Consider the following 18,346-nt stretch of genomic DNA (forward strand, 5'->3'; position numbering starts at 1 on the left):
TTTCCGGAGCCCTCCACTACGGCGTCTCTCATAATCTTATGGTGGTTTTGGGACGTTAAACCCCACATTTCAATAAATCAATCAAGGTACGATGCAGTGACCATAGAATGGTACGGTCTCGAATTCACCTGACTTGAAGAAGGAATGACTGAAACTGATACGCAAGAAGCCAATCAATGAGCTAGCACTGAGGGGGAAAGTACAGGAATTCAGTCTCGCTTCAGAACAGGTAGTCGGCTCTTATCGAGGAAACCAGCCTTAGCAGTGACACAATGAATGATAATCTGATGAGCATCATTATGAAGTGTCCAGTGGAAGTTGGAGGTATGGTACTTAGACAAGACACTGGCAAGCTGTCCCAGGAGACGAAGAACCTCATTAAAAAGCGTCAAAGCATGAAAGCCTCAAATACAACAGACAAAATAAAATTGGCATATCTTTCAAATTTGATTAATAAGCATAAGGTATCCGATGTAAGAAGGTATAACGTGAAGAAAATTGAACACGCTCTGAAGAACGGAGGAAGCATCAAAGCAGTGAAGAGAAAACTTTGGATAGGCAAAAACCAGATGTATGCACAAAGGGGCAAGGAACACAAAGTAACTACGAATACAGAGAGTGTGATGTAACGGTGAAGGCAACCTTTATTAGGCCCAGAAGACACGATAAAGCGACCACACCCAAGGCACAGAACTCAGGCAAGCCAAGTTCCCACAGCAGATAAAGATGACGACCACTCATGATGATGAATATGTGTAAAGATAGTATATGTGCTTAATGAATGCCTACACAAACTTTCCCCCCACGTGAAAAGGGTCATCCTGACCGCAGTTCTTGGCCGCAGTTCAAAGCAAAGAGGAACACCGTATGAAAGGCTTCATGTGGGATACGTGGACTATTTCTGCTGCCCTGTAGCGGCGGTCCGTCGGAAGAACAAGTGCCACATGATAATTCGCAGGAGACGTTTGCTCCAAGACAGTGTAGGGGCCAATAAAACGTAATTGAAACTTCTCGCACAGGCCGGGAGTGCGAATGGGTGTAAGGAGGACTTCGTCGCCAGAGCTGAAGGACACGGCACGATGAGAGGCATCATATTCAAGCTTGCGATCCTGTTGCTTTGCTTCAGTGTTGACGCGAGCCAGCTGGCGGCAATGAAGTAGACGAGACACGTATTCTTCACTTGAAGATGAACATGGTTTGACAGGCGCAGAGAAAAACGAAACATCGACGAAAGAAGGGAAGCGTCCGTGGACAAGGTAGAACGGCGAGTAACTGCTTGTGCGCTGTACAGAGGTATTATATGCAAAAGTGACAAATGGCAAAATGGTGTCCCAGTTTCTGTGGTCGGGTTTGAGATACATCACTATCATATTGTCACGGGGTCGTGACGTGGCCGAAGACAGGAGACTTCGTGTTGGGATTTAACTGTTTATTTGGGCGAACCTGTGCCCGGTAAACGGAAAGTCCAATTACAGCAGCAGTCTCGCACTGATAGCGGCGAACAGAGCGTCGGCCTTCGATCAACAACTGACAAGCGGCGAAGCGCGTCGGCATTTATACTCTTGCCGTCAAATGTTCTAGCAATATCGCTGGCGGCGGCGTAGGTTCCAGAACAATCTGTACCGTTCGCACAGTGGGCGTGATCTTATCGAAATGATCTACTACAGTCCGGAACCTTCTCGAAAACTGCAGGCGCGGTTCGCGCTGAGAATGGTGTGGTGTTTTGGGATGATAACAAAAACTTGGGAAATGGAACGTGGCAATATCTGACAGTGTATGATGAAAGCGCTCAGTTAAGCCGTTCGTCTGAGGATGGTAACTGGAGCTTGTTTTGTGTGTAGTGCCGGATGCCTTGAGCACTTCGTTGACAAGTTCTGAAAGAAATACTCTTCCGCGGTCGCTCAGGATTACACGAGGAGCTCCGTGTAGAAAGATTATTGCTCGAAGGATGAAGTCGGCCACTTCCGAAGCTGATGCAGAAGGCACAGGAGCTGTTTCGGCGTAGTGGGTCAGGTGGTCAACAGCTGTAACTATCCATCGATTGCTCGTGACAGTCATAGGAAGGGGACCATACAGGTCAACGCCAACTACCTCGAATGGTTGCAAGGGACACGGGAGCGGTTGTAATTGTCCACTTCGAGTTGATGTAGGTAGCTTGCAACGCTGACAAAGAGCGCATGATGCAACGTACTTCGCGACATAGGTGGACAAGCCTGGCCAGTAGTAGTGACATCTTATGCGGTCATACTTTTTCTGGAAGCCCATGTGTCTAGCAGACATGCCATCGTGATAAGTGTTGAGGACTTGAGCCCGAAGAGAGCGAGATAGAACGGGCAACCAGCGTTGACCATCAGGGTGGTAGATATGATGGTACAGAACGTGGTTGTTCAGCTTGAATTGCGTCAGCTGTCGGCGAAGACGGGCGTTAGGGGGCCGGAAAGTCCCGTCAAGACAGTCCATGATGCGGCGACAGTAAGGGTCAGCACGTTGGTGAGGTAAGAACAAACCACACTCGCTTGGAGAAGTTGGGTCCACAGTAGCTAATGACGAAACATGTAGGGAAGAGACGGCCGAAAGCTTCTCGAGTGCGGCAGTGGCGGGTTTGTTAAGTGGCTCCGAAGAGAGCGGGCAATTCGAAAGCGCGTCAGCGTCTTGATGTTTGTTTCCCGACTTGTATGTGATCGTGAAGTCGTATTCTTGTAAGCGAAGAATCGAGCGACTAAGGCGGCCGGACAAGTTCTTGATTGTCGAGAGCCAGCACAAGGCGTGATGGTCAGTAACCACAGTAAAGTGGCGGCCGTGGAGATAAAGTCGAAACTTTTGTATCGACCATACGACCGCTAGGCACTCCTGTTCGGTGATGGTATAATTCTTTTCGGCAGGGGTCAGTGCACGGCTCGCGTATGCGACGACTTTCTCACGTGAAGATTTGTCTCGCTGTAGGAGAATTCCACCAATGCCTCAACCACTAGCATCTGTATGCAGGAGCGTAGGCGCGGTTTCGTCGAAATGGCAGAGGACTGGTTCGGATGTGAGTGCACACTTCAGTTGGGCAAACGCCGCTTCACATTCAGAAGACCACACAAAGGCGACGCCTGATCAGAGCAACTTGTGCAATGGTGAAGCTATTGAGGCGAAGTCTCGAATGAATCGGCGAAAATAATAAGCGAGGCCAAGGAAACTGTGCAAATCTTTGGCTTTTTCAGGACGCTGGAAGTGTTGGACAGCGGAAATCTTGTCAGGATCGAGACGAATACCGTCCTTGCTTACGATCTGGCCTAACACTTTGTCTTGCTCGCAAAACGGAACTTCTTGGTGTTCAGCTGAAGGCCTGCGTTTGCAAGGCACGTAAGAACTTCGTCCAGTCGTTGCAAGTGCTGAGGGAAGGTTGACGAGAAAATAACGATATTGTCTAAATAGCACAAGGAAGTCTTCCACTTCAAGCCTCGTAAAACTGTGTCGATCATCGACACAGAGGACGGAAGATCGTAGAGCACACTCCACCTCTTTTTATTTTATTTTTTTATTTATTATTATTATTATTTTTATTTTATTTTATTTTTTTTCAAATACTGCAGCCCTGTTATGGGGCTATCGCAGGAGTGGGTACACTGCAAGAAATAATAAAAAGGTACAAAACAAAACAGCTGGATACACAAGTACATTGGCAGATCATAGAAATACAAAAATTTTACAGAGTTATACAAACAATGAAAGGTTTACAGCACACCGTCTTTTAATGCTTTCAAAAATTCATCTTTCTGCAGAGACCGAATGTGACCTGGTATGAGGTTCCATATTTCAATACATTGAGGAAAAAAAGGTGTATTTGAAGAAATCAGTACGAGGATGAAACACAGATACATTAAGTGCGTGGCTGTTTCTGGTTGATGATGGTTTGGCAGGTGTTATGTAGTTGTTGTGGGGTGAATATTGCGGTGAATTAAATAAAGAGTGAAAAAGTTTCAGAGACTCGATGTCTCGTCTTTTAGAAAGTGATGATAGACCAAGCTGCGCTAGATGGCATGATGATGAAAACTTACGATCATAGCGTCTGTAAATGAATCGAATAGCTTTTTTCTGAATGGATTCAACGCGTTTTATGTCAGTGATTTTATAAGAGTACCATACAGTGGCTCCATACTCGAGGATCGGTCGTACGACGGTTTTGTATGTAAGCAGTTTTGTTTTCCTTGGGGCTAAACGTAGTGAGCGGTTAAGGTATCCAAGTTTCTTCAGAGCCTTGTTGCATGTTGTATCGATGTGACTAGACCAAGATAAGTTAGTAGTGAAAAGGAGACCAAGGTACTTATACTGTGAGACCCGCTGCACTACATAGTTATTAAAAGAATAATCAAACACAGATAGGGTTTTCTGTCTACTGAAACACATAGCAGCTGTCTTTTGAAAGTTAATGCTCATCTGCCAATTTAGGCACCACCTGCAAAAGAACGATGTATGAAGTGTATGATGATCATCAGGTGAATTTATTACGTGATATAAAACGCAGTCGTCAGCGTAAAGACGAATTTTAGTGGAAACTGTGTCGGGTAGGTCATTTATATATAACAGAAAAAGTAGTGGCCCTAGCACGGATCCCTGGGGCACTCCAAAAGATACACGTGCTTTACATGAATGGAAGGTGTTAAATGATACGTATTGGCTACGACTTGAAAGGAAATTTCTAATCCACTGAACAAGCGATTGGTTTTTTAGTAAGAGATTGAGTTTATATAGAAGTTTTGAAGGGATGACAGTATCGAAGGCTTTGGAAAAGTCTATGAATAATGTGTCCACCTGAAGACCTAAGTCAAGAGCTATAGATATGTCATGAGTGAATTCTGTCAGCTGAGTTATGGTACTAAATCCACTCCGGAAACCATGTTGTGCATTGGAGAGAATATTGTTAGTTTCGAGAAAATTGATGATGTGTTTGAAGACAATATGTTCCAGTAGTTTGCATGAGTGAGAAGTTAATGATATAGGCCTGTAATTTAATACAGATTGCCTGCTACCTGATTTGTGGAGTGGAAGGACTTGTGCAATTTTCCACGATGATGGAACAGTTCATGTTGATAATGATTTGTTGAAAATTACTGACCGGTATTAGCTTGTCCATAGAGAATAGCGATGAATAAAAATATTATTAACATTGTCTGGGCTAGACGACTTTTTTGAATCAACATTTAAAATCAAATTTAAAACACCTTCTGTAGACACAGAGACATCATCAATAGAAACAAGCGAGGCATGAAGTGGAGTGCAAGAAGAAATTTCGTGATTATCCTGAGCAAAGACAGATGTAAAGTATTCGTTAAATGCATTGGCAATGACCTGCGGCTGGCTAGTAGGAGTTTCATTAAGGACGAATGTACTAGTAGAGCATTCCTTTGGCGAGATTGAGCTCCAAAATTTTCGAGGATTATTCTTAACCATATTTGGCAAGGTAAACGAGAAAAAGAAGTCTTTAGCAGCATTTATTTTCCTACGAAGTTCCTCCTTCACTGTATTGAATTCAGCTCTACGCAGGGCATTGCCATTACGACTTCCATACCTTAGTCTTGATAGTCGACGCTTTAAATGCACTATTTCTCTTGTTATCCATGGAAGTTCAGTATTTTTCTTTTTAGTTTTTAGTGGTACATGTGTTTCAATACATTCTATAACAAGGTTTTCAAAATAAGACACCAAACTGTTGACATCACCAGTATAGCTAAGTTTTTTAAAAATGTCAAACTCGCTGCTTAAGGTGTCAATTATAGACACATCGTCAGCCAGGCTATAATCGCGAAAAGTTGTATATTCATAGCCGCGTTTCGGAACTGTGCAATTAAGAGAGATTAGTACACCTTTATGATCAGAAATACCATTAATGACCTGAGCTGTAAACCCCCTTGTATACAGTAAAGCACTGAGAAATACGCAGTCCAGTATAGCATTGTCCCTTGTGGTATCAGTGAAAACTTGTTTAAGACCTAAGTTTAGTGAAAAATTAATCACCTTTCTACAAATTGATGAATCCGTGCCCAAAGTGGAGAGCGATAGCCATGAAATGCGAGGCACATTAAAGTCTCCCATGCAAATTAGGTTACCTGAAGGAAAGCCTTTTTGTTGTATAAAACTACCGAGTACTGTGAACTGATCTGGTGATGAACCTGGGGGACGATAAAATACACCGACAATTATAGGAGAGTTCGCGATATGAACCTTGCACCAGACGGTTTCAATATCTGCAGGTGACTTTAATACAGAAAAATTTAAATCGCAGAAAATTTAAATCGGACCTCAAGAAGATGGCAACGCCGCCACCTCGGCCATGCAATCGATCAGTACGAACAACATTGAACCCTCCCTGGTGGAGTAATTTCAGAATCATATATGTCGCCATGAAGCCAGGTTTCCGTGACGCCAATAATGTGAGGACAATAGGTAGCAAGCAAGTGTACAAAATCAGGAAATTTATTAGTGAGACTTCTGGCATTTATATTGAGAATACACACCTTATCATGATTCGGTCATTTCGTAAGAGTGGGGCGTTTAGAAGACTGTTTAGTGGATTTTACTAATGAGTTGGAAATACAATCCCAGTCATACCGCGCATTATCTATATATACATGATCGTACCTTAATTGCACAGTGAAACCGTCATTCCTAAAGGATGCAGTGGCGTCCCATAGCTTTTGGCGAATAATCCGTATGTGTTCAGAGAAGTCCTTTGTTATACGCATGTTAGAACTTTTCAGCTTAAAGCCATTCTTCATCACCTTAATCTTTTCGCAGCACTTGTGATGTAACGGTGAAGGCAACCTTTATTAGGCCCAGAAGACACGATGAAGTGACCACACCCAAGGCACAGAACTCGGGCAAGCCAAGTCCCCACAGCAGATGAAGATGACGACACTCATGATGATGAATATGTGTAAAGATAGTAGATGTGCTTAATGCATGCCTACAAGAGGGTAGTTAAAATAGCGGAGGAGTTTTACAGAGATCTGTACAGTAGCCGGAACAACCACGACCTTAACATAAGCACTAGCTGTAACCTAGATGGCGTCCCACCAGTAATTAGAGAAGTCAGAAAAGCCTTGGAGGGAATGCAAGGAGGCGAAGCTGCTGGTGAGGATCAGATAACATCAGATCTGCTAAAATATGGAGGACAGATTGTGTTAAAAAAACTAGTCACCCTGTTTACAAAGTGTCTCCTGACGGGAAGAGTACCAGAATCTTGAAGAATGCTAACATCATCTTAATACATAAGAAAGAAGGTGACAAGGACTTGAATAATTACAGGCCGATTAGCTTGCTTTCTGTCGTATACAAGCTATTTATAAACGTAATTGTTAACATAATTAAGACATTAGAATTCAATCAACCTAAAGAACAAGCAGGATTACGAACAGGCTACTCAACAATCGACCACGTTCATACTATCAATCAGGTAATAAAGGAATGCTCAGAATAATGCCAACCACTATACATAGCCTTCATAGATTACGAGAAGGCATTCAATTCAGTAGAAATAGCAGTCATGCAGACACTGCGGAATCTGGGCGTCGACGAAGCATAAACATCCTGGAAGAAATCTACAGAGAATCAACTGCTACCATAGTGCTTGATAAAGAAAGCTACAAAATACCAATCAAGAAGGGTGTAAGGCAGGGGTATACAATTTCCCCACTGCTATTTACTGCGTGCTTACAGGAGGTTTTCAGAGGCCTAGAATGGGAGCAGTTAGGGATAAGAGTTAATGGAGAGTACTTTAGTATTCTGCGCTTCGCCGATGACATCGCATTGCTGAGTAACTCGGGACGAATTGCAACTCATGATCACGGAGTTGCACAAGGAGAGCAGAAAGGTAGGTCATAATAATAATCTGCGGAAAATGAAAGTAATGTACAACAACCTTGGAAAAAAACAGCGCTTTGAGATAGATAATAGTCTACCTGAAGTTGTAAAAGACTACGTCTACTTAGGACAGGTAATAACCGCGGAGGCAAACCACGAGATTGAAGTAACTAGAAGAATATGAATGGGGTGGAGCGCATTTGGCAAGCACTCAAGTTATGACTTGTAGATTGCCACTATCCCTCAAGAGGAAGGTATATAACAGCTGCATCTTGCTGGTACTTTGGTCTGGAACAGAAACCTGGAGACTTGCAAAGAAGGTTCACCTTAAATTCAGGATGACGCAGCGAGCTATGGAAAGGGAAATATAGGTGTAACCTTAAGAGACAAGAGAGCAGAGTGGATCGGAGAGCAAACCAGGGTCAAGGATCATCATCATCATCAGCCTATGTCCACTGCAAGACAAAGGCCTCTCCCATGTTCCGGCAGTCAACTCGGTCCTGTGCTTGCTACTGCCAATTTATACCCGCTAACTTCCTATTCTCATCTGCCCACCTAACCTTCTGTCTCCCCCTAACCTACTCGCCTTCTCTAGAAATCTAGTTAGTTACCCTTAATGACCAGCGGTTATTTTGCCTGCGCGCTAGGTTCTCAGTCCCATGTCCATTTCTTCTTGATTTCAGCTATGATATCCTTAACCCTGGTCAGGGATAGAGGCAGTGCAGTGCCTGTATTCCTGACCAACACCCGGGGGGAACTTCGAGACATCGACATCACATCCCAGATGAACTCACTTTTGATGCGTTCGTTCGCGCTGGACATCCTTTGCTTCTTCGGCGCACATGACGACGACGTAGCAATGGACCACTTTTTCCAGTGCGAAGGGAGAGGTTTGAAGTTGTTGCATGGCAAGGGTCGGCAAAGCAAGTTGACGGACTTCTGGCAATAAATTTTCGTTTTGCTGGCCGTATCATTGTTTTTATGTCTCACAATCGCGGCAACGAAATTCTCAGGAAAATGAAATTTTTCGGTTTCCCCGGCGATTTAGTTATTGCTGGTTTCGACTGTATATGTAATTTGTCGTTATAATTTTTTAGCTTTGTTTCTTATTTTTGCGCTGTTTGCCACAGTACTTAACAATACAGCTTGGGCTCACTACAGCTGCCCACACTGCATTTCTCATTATGCTGCTTTAGGTTTATGACCACCATCTTTTTATATATGAGTCTAAGTTACATGATGATGGGGCGGGTTGAAACCCCCTAGTTTTGCCACTGGTACTTGGTAGTTAATGTGTACTACATTTAGTGCATAGTTAGCGGCATTCTCAGTACGTATGTGCATATTAACGAGGTTTTCCTGTAACAAACTTTGAATGTGTGTATGGGGGGGGGGGTGCATAGGTGGGCTCAGGGTTCCCCTTCAGGGAAGGTTCGTTGCAGTGCCCTCTTCCCTATTATGTCAATGTATGCCGCTGGCTTTACGCCCTCTCCTCGCCACTCCTGCCTCCTCGTGCGCATGCCTATGCGAGTGATTGTTCGCATGCGCTGGTAGACCTTCATGCTGCGGATAGCTTAATTGTTGGTGCAATATCCTTTACTGTTTTATGTCGCCGTTTCTGTATATGATCCTGCTTTTGTTCTTTTTTTAAGCTTATTTTGTGGGTTTCCTGCTTCTGTATAAATGATTACGTAAACTGAGGGAACATTAAACTAAAGCTAAATTTTCTTCTTCTGTGTGTATCATGAAAAGTCTGTGCATCTCCAAGCTCACACGTAGCTGCTCCAAAAGCAGATTTTACCTGCTCTAATGGCTGCTCCAAAGTGCTGGAAAGCATTCCCACCACTGTCATTGTCTCGGAAACTCTTGCAGAATAAATTGGCCCTGGGTATATATTAGTAACGATAGGTAGTGGGGATCTCCTTCTAAACGTTCACTACAACACCAAGTATGACAAGCTATCGACACTCGCAGCATTTGGCTATATTACAGTGTCTGTGGGTCCACAAAGGTCGATGAACACAGTGCGCCTGCAACACAGTGCGCCTTGCACATATTTTGCATTTTTTATACATCTCCCTTTCGTTGCACCAAGCTGCTCCAAAACCATAAAAATCGCGAAAATTGCACTGAACTGCTCTGATGCCAACCTCAGCTTCAGTGGGGAAAAAAGGCCGAGTTTACTAATAAGACGGGCTCAAGCGTTTTTACTTTGCACCTATTCGAAGGCTCCCGTAGTACCGCCATAATCTCCTCTAAACTGCTGTACATGTGCGCGACTCCGCAAAAATGTGCTGCCGTGCATAGAGTGTGCTGCTTCTACTAGCTATGCTATGTGTTCTGGTGCCACTGTCGCCTAGCAAAAACCACAGAGTCGAGTGGCAAGCTTAGCGTGGTTGTGTGTAGCGCGGTCGCAGCAGTTTTCATGTCGACGCTGCTGCATGCGGTCACCTGCGCATGCAGGTTTGCGGTGAGGGAGTAACTGTAATGTGCAGTCATTTCCCTGCATGTGACGCGTCTCCTGGATGCTCTGGCGCATGAATTCTCAAACTGGGTTCCGTGAGCGACAGAATGCATCTAACCCATTCCCGGTTTACGCTCATCAGCCATTAATTTATTTAGACAAGCGAGTTTTCATTGAATTTTGCATTTAAAAAAGCCATCGCATGTAAAATCGCACATCGGTGTCTGCAGGTAGAGGAAAACGCTTGGTTATTTGCAGAACCGAGGTGACAGAATGCGCATTCAAACCATTTTAAATATTAACGCGCACCTCGGCCCTTTATTTGTGATTCGTGACGTGTCAACAGTAACGTGGCACAGTTTTCATGAACAGTGACTTGCCACTGCATCGTTTCATAATCGAAACTCGCAACAAGAGCTTCAAGAGGCGTCGCTGCATGTCGACTCAGAGCTACATGAGCTTTGAAACTTAGCTCGATCGGTGTTTCGGTCGGCAGCCGTTCCACAATGTGACTAGCGTACTTCGTTTTCTTTCTTCACTTTTTGCAATAAAACCGGCCTTGTACGCTCATTTGTGTGGACACGAATTTCTTACCTGCGCTGTGCAGTACAAGCGCTTTACGTTGAGTCGTGGAGCGGTGCGGACAGCAATCGCAAATCGATGTATTAGAAAGCTTTCGAAAAGAGGTCCTAAAGAAGTATCGTTGAAGCCACTGCAAATGCCCAAACCTCAAACCACGTTTGCGATTTAGGGATGCTATTTCTCGAATTTAGCGGGAGCCCCAAAGCCCGCCTCAAAAGTTTTGGGTCAGACAAAAGCAACGGCACCCACTGAAGGGACCGCTCTTGGCCAAGACTAGAGTGACACAGAATAGGCGGAGTGTCAAAGCGCCTCCTACTTTATTAGAAAACTTAACGCTCTTGCTTGACCCAAAGCATGCATATGCAAAGGGCTTAGGGGCCCCTATTCGGAAACTCCCTAATTAAGAAAATAAGACAGGCGAATGTAGGCCATATTAATAACGTGCGGTTCCTCGCGTGGGGAGGCATTATCAATAATATCATTCGCTTATCACTTTGTGCCATACTCGTGCGCTTTATGAGATAGTCTGTGCGGCGAGATCTCTTGGCTCCTGCGCTGCAATCTAGAAGGTGGCCGCGAACGGCGGTGCAGTGCATTTTTTTTGCTTGTTAAAAGCTTGCAGTCCCCTGATGCTATTAATCCAGCCTTTTCTTTAAGCGAAGGCTCGCCGTTGCATAACTATGATTCTTGTGTCCCTTGTGCACAAGAATCGTAATGTTGAGCTCTCATCGAGGCTAGTCATGACGCTTGTAATTCTATATTACTTGCAATGCTGTACAGCGCGAGCTCATGTTTTGGTGGAACCTAGTTTTCAAAACCTTTTTGAAATATTATTTCACATGTTTGATATGAGGGCTAGTTAGTTCACGTGCATGTAAAAAAGGTAGTGCAGTTCAGACCTGGTTCTAATCTGTCCTTCAAAATCGGTGGTATGTGAATTTTTTGCCAATTGAAACGTGCACTGGTGCCCCCATGGTTCCTAAAATTTGTATTTTCAAGCTCCGAGGACAACATATTAAATGCCGCTGACTGCTCCGAAGCAAGGTTTTTCTGCTCGAAAATTGAAATTTTGCTTCTCCAAAAACTGCTTCCAATTTAGTCTCGGCCGTCTCACCCCTAGTCATGTCATCTCTGATGACCTCCTCGAGCTATCGGAAAGTGAATTGCTGGAAGGATGGCAGGAACAGAATGTAGTGAAAGTACAAAGAATAACAACAAGGTGAGATGATGAACAAAGCACATCATAATTACCTTTGGAACAAACAAGCTCCCTGAATTCATTGAAACCGGTTACTGTAAGCTTCCTGTTGGACCTTATGTGCCGAATCCTCACCCATGTTGCAAGTGTCAGCGCTTTAAACGCGGATCGCAAACGTGCAGAGTGGGCGCTAGGTGCACATCTTGTGAACATATATTCGACACCTGCTCTTCAGAATTTTGAAAGAAATTTACTTTCCTTAGTGCGCAGGGAACGTTTGAGAAAGAAGATAGAGCAGTGAGATAGGACAGAGGGTACTCCTATCTCGCTGGTCTATCTTCTTTCTCAACATTCCTTGCGCACTAAGGAAGGTGAATTTCTTTCAAAACGCAATACCAGCCAGCCCAAGTAGCCACTCATTTGCTCTTCACAAGCGCGTTGTACTAGCTGTGAAGATCATCCTGCCTACTCTCGACCTTACTCCGCATGGAAAAAAACAAAAAGAAATTAAAAATAGAACTTGATGTCAAATTCAACCTATGTTTAAATTCTGGAGAGACTGCTCAATCTTGGTACTATAATTGTCTTTCTAGTATTTCCACTAGAACCAAATTGCATGTTCTGATTGGTTGTCAGTCACTTTAAGAAAAGTCCAAAAACACTGTCCTGCCGAACACTGGAGCTTAGTTTGATAGATGAAGAGATGTTGTTAATAGATATGTATAGATGTGAAATAAAACTGGTTGCACTTATTTTCAATGTGGTCATTAAGGTGATCACAAGCACATACTTGTTAATGTTTTTGACTTGCTGTAGTTCCTGGTTAACTCCGATATTGAATTGTCAGTTTTTCTTTTTCAGTGTTTCACAATTTATAGATACTGTGGACTTTCACAGAGTTATGTGTTTGTATTACAACCTGAAATTTCACGAATTTTGTCATCCAGGCACTGTCTATATCTGACCTCGCCACAGTTGTGGCAACGTGCGAGATGGTGTCCCCTGCTGTTGTATTTGGCGAGCATCCATGCCCTCTACAACAACCTGTGCTTCTGTCACTCATCCAACAGTTATGTGCAGACCTGGCGACCAGCACTGAAATTAAGTTGAAGTAAGTTCAACGTAATTAATCAGAATTTTTTCTCACGGCTCTGAGTAGTGTTCTGCACAGTTGCAGTGGTACGGCTGCCATGTGCTATTGTTATGCTATCATTGTGGCATGTGATTTCTAAAGCAAATGGTTTGATCGTCAAGATAGCTGATATGTTGCAGTCAACATGGAAATATTCACATTGCCCATTAGTCTTCTGTAAATCTGAAAACCATTATTTTCCCAGTGTATGTCTTGCTCTTCATAGCCATTTTCTCATCTTTTCTGTGACTTGTCATTGTCATTGGTGAAATCCATGCTAAATAAGACAGGCTTAATCTGCTTTGCACATCACGTGGTAAGTATATCACGCATTGGTCAGCAAGTATCCATTTCATTGACCAGCCGCCCAGCTGCGCTGGTCTAGCGGCTAAGGTACTCTGCTGCTGACCCACAGATCGCGGGATAGTATCCCGGCTGCGGGGGCTGCATTTTCGATGATGGCGAAAATGCTGTAGGCCGATGTGCTCAGATTTCCGAAATGCTGTAGGCCAGTGGTCAAAATTTCCAAAGCCCTTCACTACGGCGTCTCTCATAATCATGTGGTTTTAGGACGTGAAACCCCAGATCTCAATCAATTCATTAACCAGCCAGCCAAGAGAGAGCATGTCGGCCTCTCTGATACCTTTTTATGCTTTCCTCTTTCACAAGAGTGTACAGTCAACTATTACTGATTTTCGAGACATGCTTAAAATTTTAGACTTTCTGCTAAAATTGATGGTCAGAACAGCATGCAAAAAAGCCACCACTGCGGTTGTGTCGCTTATCACTTGGCAGTGGTGGGAAACCTGTGCCAGTTGCATCAACCCAGTGATAGAAGTGCTGCTCCAATTGCTCCATACTGCTCCAAAGTGCAATATTTGCTAGTAACTGATCCAAACCTGCTCCAAAATGGTGTTTGCAAACTAAAAAGAATGAAGTTAAATCATGGGACCATCCTGTGAGCCTAAGTGAAACCAAAGCAAGCTGTATACACACTATATCATCGTAGTATGCAACTCAGTGTCGTAAATCCTAAAAAATTGCAAAGGGTGACACATACCAGGCCATGGTGGCCAATTCGTATTTTTATTATGAGTTTTATTTTTATTTATATGAAAATTGAATAATGCTTTCAATAAAATTGTAAAAAACAAGCACAGGGTCTGTCTGAGCTCAAGCGATTGAGTTGTTCTATTCAGTCCCCTTTTTTTTTTACCTTTTTGCGATTTCCATAGCTCAAGGGCATTTAACACAGGTATGCAGTAACAGATAAGGAGCCTTTTAAAATGTTGTTTGGGCTATACTTACCTGTTAATACATCACGTGCTCAAGCTAAATTTCAGGAGGATTGCAGGAGTCGTTGGGAACATGCATGTGCTCTGAAAGCGCCAATAGCAACCCTAAACTATAGCATTTCTCTCTTCTCCGAAGACGTTTAAGCCTGTTCCCAAGCACCATATTTCCTGCTCCAAAGTCTGCTCCAAAAAGCAAAATGTCGCTTCCACCACTGTCAACCTGCACCAACTCAAAATCACTGCGCCATGCTGCTCTAAGGGGGTCTTTTTTGTCCAATCTGCACCATTGCTGCGCCACAAGGTAGTTGTGGAAACTAAAGTAATTGTGAGCAAAATAACGCTATAGTTGCTATCTTGTATAGTTGTGCTGCTGCAATAGCACAGTATTGGCTGATCAATTATTTTAATTTCCGTGTGATTGCGGCGGTGCCTTTTCTTGTAACCATTGGCAAACACCGAAGGCGATGTGGCAACCACCGAAAAGCATGCCAGTATGACGTCGCCGATCAAAAAAACCTAGGTGTCCAGTGTAGCGTCGCTCTAAGCCTACTACAGGCTTTTAATAGCCAGCGACTCTCTGAGCGTGCAGGGGCGCCGATCGCTGCCACCTCAATCGTTGTATGTGACTGTGTTTAGCGTGCACCGCTTTGGAGAAACGAAAGCAGCTTGCCGTTGCGAAATGGCGTTGTGGATAGCGGACACCGAGACAACAAGAATACTGCATGCTTTCAAATAAGGTGACAACCCTAACGGAATAGCCTTTTTGCCGTATCTCTTCACGGTCTGAAGCAAAGTGGGTGCAAGCAGCTGGCGCGGTGTGTATTCCAAGTAGGCAAAGTGCTGCATGCAACTAGCCAGTAGACAATCGGCTTCCCTGCGACCGTACCGTGTCTCAAAAAAAGCTGTGTTTTCACCAAGTAGCAGATCATGGTACACATTAATCATGGACAGCCGCTTATGTCTATTTCGTTGCTATGCCAGTCACTGTGTCGGCTGCGTACCCGTACTCCGCAGTAGTTTCAAAATGCTCCTTGATGTTGCCTCTGCATGCCGTCGAACGACCGTGTGAGAGCCAATAACTTCTAAAAATTGGCAAAGAGAAAAAAAAATGGCTTTTTAGCGGCCACTTTAGGAAATATTTGCTGTGGCACTGTATTATTCCTTCTTCAGTGACGATGGCACGTGTAAAGAATTGGTACTCGGTAATTATTACATACTACATTTAGTGTGTAGTTAACCGTGTTCTCAGCACATGTGTACTTATTAAAGAGCTTTTACTGTAACAAGCTTAGAACGTGTGTGTGTGGGGGGGGGGGGGGTACATAGGCGTGCACAAAGTTCCTCTTCTGGGGAGGGGGGGCGTACAAAGCTTTGTCATTGCACCCCTCTCACCCCCCCCTCCATCTTCCCCCAGTGCGCAAGCCTTATGGGAGTGAGTGGGGTTCTTCGATTTATAGGCCTCTGGCAGCTTTCTGGCAGCCAGAGTACTGTCAGTCAGCTAGTTCCGACCTGGACAGGAAACAGCGTCGGATCACGTGTGTGGGGAAACCGAGACAACTCGAAGCTGCCCGGAGATCGCAAAATCGAACACTGAAACAGCCAGCGTAAACAAAAACAAACTCTACCGTCGTGGCAACAAACGAAACATTGCGCCGCGTGTGTGTTGGTTTTTTTCTGCAGTTTCCGCTTGGAAATACGTAGCTAAGCTCACCAAAAAGCTGAAATAATATTCTCGAGCACACACATTTGTGGTACAAATTTGTACGTTCGCACGATCACGTGCCGCCTCCTCGAGAACGATGCAAGATGAGCTGCCGCGACGCTGGCAGCTCAACAAGCTCACGTCTTTCAGTACATGTAACAGTCACTACACAACACGACGCGAATCACGCGAAAGTGATCATGTCCCCAAAAGAGCTTGAGGATATATACCTGCTCAGCTATCGCGACCAACTTACGTTTTTGTATAAAGCTTAGACATGCGTAGGTATCAGTACCACGAGTGCGCATCGTATCTAAAATAAACTTTTCCATGACACGTTTTCGAGCAGTTCTGCGACTTGCTTGGGCCTGTTTTCCAGTCCTAAGTGGCACTTATATGTATATCAGCTTTGATACTACCTACTTAGTTGTAAGCATACATATACTGCGCGGCATTATTACGAAGAGGTGAAAAAAGACAGCCGACAATGAAATAGGCAGCGAAAGGATATATACATTTCCGAGTCCATCTCTGTTTTTTCCCCCTCTCCTCGCGTTGTAGCGTATATCTTACCACATATGCTGGCCCACACATCGAAGTGCGCTCGCACGCCGTTTGCAACCAGTGAGCGTCACACACTTGAAGACAACAGTTGCGATATAGGGCCTTCTATCACCATCGAAGATTGATCGAGTAGTCAAGTTCTCAGAGGTTCACGCACGCAAACATACGACGGAGCGAATTATAGTTCAACCACAATAGTCTTCACTAAGCGCACAGAAAGCAGGCACAGCTCCACAAATGACTACTATGGTAAAAAAAAAAAAAACTCCAAAGTTGCCTTTATGCGTGCGTATGAAGGTGTAGTACATAGCTTTTAGGGCGTGTGTATGACACATTTAGCATAGCAAACAACAGTTCGCTGCGTTGTTCACAGGAGGAAGCTTCACGGGAAACATAACGAAAGCAATGAACAGTAGCTTCAAACACTCGCTGCCACTCGTAATCGCCTCATCTCGCAAGGGGGAACAGGCTTTTGACGATAAGGCCACGCGCAATGACAAGCGAAGGCGCAGTCCTTAAGCGCCCACATTGCAATCCGTGAAGTCCTCACAAAGATGGCGCCGAGCGTGTATCGTACCTTTTTGGCGTCTGCTAGCTAGAAACTTGCCCAAAATCTTTCAGAGAGCTTCCACGACTAAATTGTCCTGGAAGCGCCTCGCTACCCTCGGGCTCCCCGCAGGTCGCCAGAACCGTCCAACCCGAGAAAAATAAACTCCAACCGGAGGTGCGTTGCGGTAGGGGGGGTGGGTGGGTATGAAGCAGTCCGAGAAAAATAAGCGCGCTGTGGCTGGCTCTGGCAGCCCGTAAGTTGCCAGAAGTGGAAATCGAAGAGCCCCAGTGTGTGCGCGCTGCTAGAACTTCATGCTGAAGCCAGCTAGTTAGTGCAATATCCTTCGCTGTTTTATGTGTCCGCTTCTTAGGATCCTTCTTTGTTTTATTTTTGTTTGTGCTTATTTTGTGGGCTTGCTGCTTCTGTATAAATGATTACGTCAACTGAGAGAACTTAAAATAAGGCTAAATTTTCTTCCTCTGTGTGTATCATAAAAGTTTGAAAATAAGGCTAAATTTTCTTCCTCTGTGTGTATCATAAAAGTTTGTGTGTACTCGAAACACAGAGGTAGCTGCTCCTAAAACAGATTTTGCCTGCTCCAATAGCTGCTCTAAAATTTTAGATGGCATTCCCACCACTGACTTGGCCTTTAACCAGCACTTACGATTGTAATGGATTTGAAAAGTCAGCCTTGCTGCAGTGCGACGGTGTTTTGCGGTGAAGCACACAGACTTTCAAGTAGCCACCTCTTCGGCATGCGTGCATCATTGCCTTTGTAGATAAGCACCAGAAATGCACTAAGTATTTATGGCAGTAGGCGATAAATGCACCAGCACCACTTAATGGCTGATTGCCCTATTATGATAAACATCTTCAGTTAACTGCTCAGTAGTAGTCCATGTCGCCTAAAGCAGTTTTATGGCGAATTCCACTGGTAGATCCAGAGTGGCGCTATAGTGTACTAGAATATGGGGTAGTGTGTTCAGGCACCCTCTCTCGCCATGCATCGCATGA

At 44.3% G+C, this 18,346-nt stretch overlaps 1 protein-coding gene across 3 annotated transcripts in view; it reads left to right on the top strand.

The window, feature by feature from the left end:
• Positions 1-18,346, top strand: part of LOC119176980 (enhancer of mRNA-decapping protein 4) — a 311,927-nt gene that overhangs the window by 263,596 nt on the left and 29,985 nt on the right. For all 3 annotated transcript variants that reach the window (XM_075884808.1, XM_075884809.1, XM_075884810.1), the window contains one exon: positions 13,037-13,200. In XM_075884808.1, coding sequence (XP_075740923.1) covers positions 13,037-13,200 — 164 coding nt within the window. The remainder of the gene's footprint in view (positions 1-13,036; positions 13,201-18,346) is intronic.

Source organism: Rhipicephalus microplus, unplaced genomic scaffold, assembly GCF_043290135.1.
Source record: "Rhipicephalus microplus isolate Deutch F79 unplaced genomic scaffold, USDA_Rmic scaffold_48, whole genome shotgun sequence".
NCBI lineage: Eukaryota > Metazoa > Arthropoda > Arachnida > Ixodida > Ixodidae > Rhipicephalus > Rhipicephalus microplus.